The following is a 4559-nucleotide window of genomic DNA, read 5'->3' as shown; positions in this document are numbered from 1 at the left end:
TTTCCAAATTTGGTTAGAAGTGACGACAGACCCCCCCTCCAACCGAACGATGTTCGCTTATTGAGCTTGTGTGACATTGTGCGATCGTCCCCAAGATATGTTGTGTTGCCCCGGCCAGCTCTATCTAGAGGTTGACTGGTGTGTGAGGGCGCCCTCCGTCCAAGGCATACATTACAGACAATCACTTCATCCTTATTCAACAATAAACTAAACAAATACTATGACATAATATTTTATTACCAAAATATTTGAAAAACACCAAATTCTTAGATACCACATATCTGTGTATACTATATCACTCCATCATGTAGTGCTGATGTCAACAGGCTTCTGAATAAGTTTAAAGTGGCCATATGGATGAGGATTGGGTATTTATTTTGGAGTTTTGATTTATAAAACAATTCCAAACAATTTCCAACTTGAAAAATCAATGTGGAGCAACTATACCAAGCCCTTCTTTGTAACTCAATAAATTGCAAAAGATTAATAAATGTGTAAAAATGTTTGTACGTACACCAACAAACTTTTTACCAGCTTTTTATTCACTGTCAATGTATTACTGCTAGCTGTGTTGCTAGCATCAGTCTCACAGTCTGTTGATTTCTTACTGCTAGCTGTGTTGCTAGCATCAGTCTCACAGTCTTGTCGATTTCTTACTGCTAGCTGTGTTGGTAGTCTGTCTCAGTCTGTTGATTCTTACTGCTAGCTGTGTTGCTAGCATCAGTCTGTCTCAGTCTGTCGATTTTTACTGCTAGCTGTGTTGCTGGCATCATAGTCTCATAGTCTGTCAATGTCTTACTACTAGCTGTGTCTTGAATTACCATCTTTCGGTGGTCCGAATTGATCAATAGTTTGGACTACAAGTGATAAATGGTCTATGAATGAATTGACTGCAACTCTCAATAACCTGGCTTCTGCTGCAGTGATGTTACTGTAAAAAAAAGAAAGAATAAAATTTAACAATTGGAGTCTAGTAGTGTTACAATTGATTACATCTACATTGTACAATCTGTTGTCTATGATTAATACTATGGTTATATTGTAAGATATAGGCCGTGTCACTCCGCCTTTACGGGTCTGCTCTATCCGTGAATGACCAATGTGTGAGGGCACCCAGTCACAGCATACCTTGCAGTCTATACTATAATTTGATGTAGTGATGTACAATGTGAAAATAAGATGCATTACTAGGTGCATGTATACCTCATGTAAGCCAAGTTGAAAGCATTCAAACAGAAAATATGGAATTTACAGCCTGGTTGTTCAACATCACAACGTGCATCTACCAGATAGATTCAGAAATGCTAATAATACGGGTCAAAATGTTAAAAAACACAATTTTCTCCTTAATTTTCATAAATTCTGTTTGTGGTGGTATAATTATGTCACTCCCAATATTTAAACCAATATTTATTTTCGTGCAGCTGACGACAATACTTGTGACCATAGGGTTTTGTCCCTTGTATTTCCCTTGTATATAAATGTAGGTAGGCGAAACAACAAACTATAAACATATACATTGCTATCAGTGTGCCCTCTAAGCCAATTTGACGTGCAACTGACGCACACAATTTCTAGTGACGCACCAAAATTTGGTGTACTCCTATCTCTTACTATGTTGTGACTCACAAAATATAACAGTTTTTATCATTTTGACTCATGACAACAAAATTTCGCTATCAATAGATGGCACACTGATTGCTATACAGATCTCTATCCTCTGAGCATTTTGTTGCCAAAGTTACTTCAAATGAAATTTTGATGTTTACGACAATTTCAACTGTCTCACATTATTTATCAATCTGATTAAAATCTGATTTGGTGAAAGCGGCTAGATGTCTTTATTTACCTCTATTTCCATCGTTTTGTGTCGTTTGTTTTGTTCTGGGCGATTGTCGCCTTGGCTGTTTTCACCACATCAGATTTTAATCAGATTGATTATTTAGCTGACCTTGAATTTCAGGATAGTGTGACCTTGCTATGCAATGGTCACATGATTGTATGCATTATCAGGTGACACAAAAAAAACTTGCAACCATGGTTACAAAGATATCTATTGCAATTCTGGTCACATGATTGCATATTTTATCAGGTGACATTTTGTATACATTAAACTCTACTGACATTTCACAATACCAATATCAATACTTACACTTGTAATATAGTGCCTTTCACAGCCAACTTTTTTGACACTTGACCTTTCCTTGGTTCTTGATCAACACTTAATGTATGCAATGCAATCTCAGCTTCCCGGCTAGTAGGAAACGGTACTTTTAATTCACTGGTATTGTATATCAAGGAAGAAATACCAGAACTGCAGTTGTTCTCACCTAAGAAAGTGTTTGGTGTGTGTGGCTTAGCATGAGGTAATATCCCTAACCCTATTCCCCTCCATAATAACACATTACATATTCATTTTTTTCCAGATATTCCATGTTTAATAGACAACCAATCATACAATTACAACTCAACATGAAAAAGACAATATAAATATTTGGTATCTCTTTTAAGATGAAACAAATGCAAAAAGCACATCCCATTTCAGACTCGGACATTCAACCAGTGGATCCCTTGCTTTGGGCACCACAATAGGCTTTTTAACGAGAGTACCACATCACCACCCAATACCCCCCACCCCCACCCCAGGTTTCAACAATTACTGACAAAAAGACAATTTTCATGAAAAATAATATACACGATATGATAACATACCAGATTTTGATAACACTAGAATTATAATGACCTGATACTTCCACGACCAGCTATCGTAATAAACACCTAAAAATATCAAGTGGGCTGACCTGATTCTTACCACTGGGTCAAAATTTGAGAAGGAGTTCTTTTTGTAGCAGCCTCCACACCCCCCCCCCCAAGCCCACCCTCACCACCGCCCCCATCCCCCCCCCCCCAGCCCACCCTCACCACCACCCCCACCCCCCTCCAAGTTGACGATAATCATATCTCCCAACTCATCAAATCATATTTACCCTTCACATCTATTCATACTACAGTGGTCTTGCTAAAGTTGGGGAATCTCAATAACAGAAAGGGGACTGGGGTGAAAGCAGTAGTATTTCCAATACAATATATCATAGATTTGTTTGGAACCCTTGGTAAAATAACATGAGAATCCTGGTAGATTTTACTTATTACCCTTAGCAAAAACACTGGAATAAGTATATTGTGCACCGAGTATTTTCTTGTGAGGGGTAGGGGGTGGGGTACTTTAGGGCATAGGTACTTAGGGGTTGGGAATTGAATATAATGGATAAAAGGATACCAACTCAGAACAGCACTGTCCGCAGTACTATCTAAGGCAGCCATACTTGACGACGATGACTCTTGGTGCTCTTGAGTTTGTCGTAGATTCCTTGGTTGAGTCTGTGGAGATGGCGGTAGTATTCTGTTATTGAGTAACTTTCTATGCAGGGAAGTACATTACCACAATATGAGAACATAATAATAATAATATTTTATTTGATAGTTCTTTAAAAAACACTTGTCTCCCAAGAAGTCCAGTGAGGGCCATCCCTCATGGGTTCAGTGTTAATGCAGGAAGAAACTGGAGTACCCGGGGAAAACATGAAGTCTGAAGAACGTATAGAGACAGTGAAATCACGTGTAGTAAACACTTCTGTATGCTATTTGTAGATCTCGTTCGATACCTCTCATTTCAAGCTAGGTTTTATGCATACTCACTGACTACGTACTGTTTAAGTTATTGCTTCACCATGCCTGCAAACGGAGTTCGAGACTCGATTCTGACAATGTCCTAGCTCTGGATGTGGGGTTCCGACTCGTCGTCTCCCCTCCGAGTCGGAACCCCGCAGCGTACATCCAGAGCTATTACAATGTCCCTGAACACCGGAGAAGGAATGGGACATTGTGAGAGTCGAATCCCGACTTATTACACAAGGCTCAGACCAGTGAAATATTTTAGTGGTTTAAGGTCAAGCACTGCTTGCAGATGGAGAAAGTCGTTCCTTTCCTGGAAGTTGAGTGAAACGCGTGCAAAGTGTGCAAGCAGGATCTAGGGCTACGACAAACAGAACTCTAACAGTGACAACAGTTAGCATAACAGGCAATTAAAAACATTTCCTTCAGATAATGACACTAAAGTTAATCTTACTAAGTAACTTGGTGAATATCTTCATATATGTTGTGGCTTGTACGGTAACAGCCGGAGTACTCCCTCCTGGTTACAGCATGTCACACCGAACTCGACGTCCTGCCTGTAACTCTACCAAACCAGCTGCTCTACAGCGCCCTCACAGCTGAACAATGGACAAATTGCAATCTTCTTCCTAAAGTTGGTGGCGCTCGTAAAACGTGTACAATCTGCAGTCCACACGTGATGGAATGATATACTTAGGGGCAAGATTAGATGCAATAATTATAGCTTTGTTTTTATGTACAACACATTACAGAATGTTAGTCCTGATATTTATTTATTCGCTGACGACACAAAGCTATTCAGAGATGTTTCGGAACCAAGTCAATCACAGCAGTTTCAGTCTGACCTAAATAAGTTATAAGTAGAAGATTGGACAAATACATGA

General features: G+C 39.3%; 1 protein-coding gene across 1 annotated transcript; it reads right to left on the bottom strand.

The window, feature by feature from the left end:
* Positions 1 to 265: 265 nt before the first annotated feature.
* Positions 266 to 4243, bottom strand: LOC144449540 (EKC/KEOPS complex subunit Lage3-like). The gene is made up of 4 exons (XM_078140085.1): positions 4130 to 4243; positions 3281 to 3381; positions 2153 to 2281; positions 266 to 931 (listed from the first exon to the last, which is right to left on the bottom strand). The coding sequence occupies exons 2-4, from the start codon at positions 3322 to 3324 to the stop codon at positions 802 to 804; spliced, it is 303 nt and encodes a 100-aa protein (XP_077996211.1). The 5' UTR covers positions 3325 to 3381; positions 4130 to 4243; the 3' UTR covers positions 266 to 801.
* Between the last annotated feature and the right edge of the window lie 316 nt (positions 4244 to 4559).

The sequence above is a fragment of the Glandiceps talaboti genome, chromosome 18 (genome assembly GCF_964340395.1).
Source record: "Glandiceps talaboti chromosome 18, keGlaTala1.1, whole genome shotgun sequence".
In the NCBI taxonomy this organism is placed as follows: domain Eukaryota; kingdom Metazoa; phylum Hemichordata; class Enteropneusta; family Spengelidae; genus Glandiceps; species Glandiceps talaboti.
Note: the sequence above shows the minus strand (reverse complement) of the source record. Positions and strands in the feature narration are given on the sequence as shown.

Excerpts from the sequence above, each read along its gene's own strand:
- LOC144449540 (XM_078140085.1), bottom strand. The coding sequence starts at position 3,324 with ATGGCTGCCTTAGATAGTACTGCGGACAGTGCTGTTCTGAGTTG. Across the intron at positions 2,282-3,280 it reads GACAGTGCTGTTCTGAGTTG|TGAATTAAAAGTACCGTTTC; the intron begins GTATCCTTTTAT and ends ATACAATACCAG. Across the intron at positions 932-2,152 it reads AAAGGCACTATATTACAAGT|TAACATCACTGCAGCAGAAG; the intron begins GTAAGTATTGAT and ends TTTTTTTTACAG.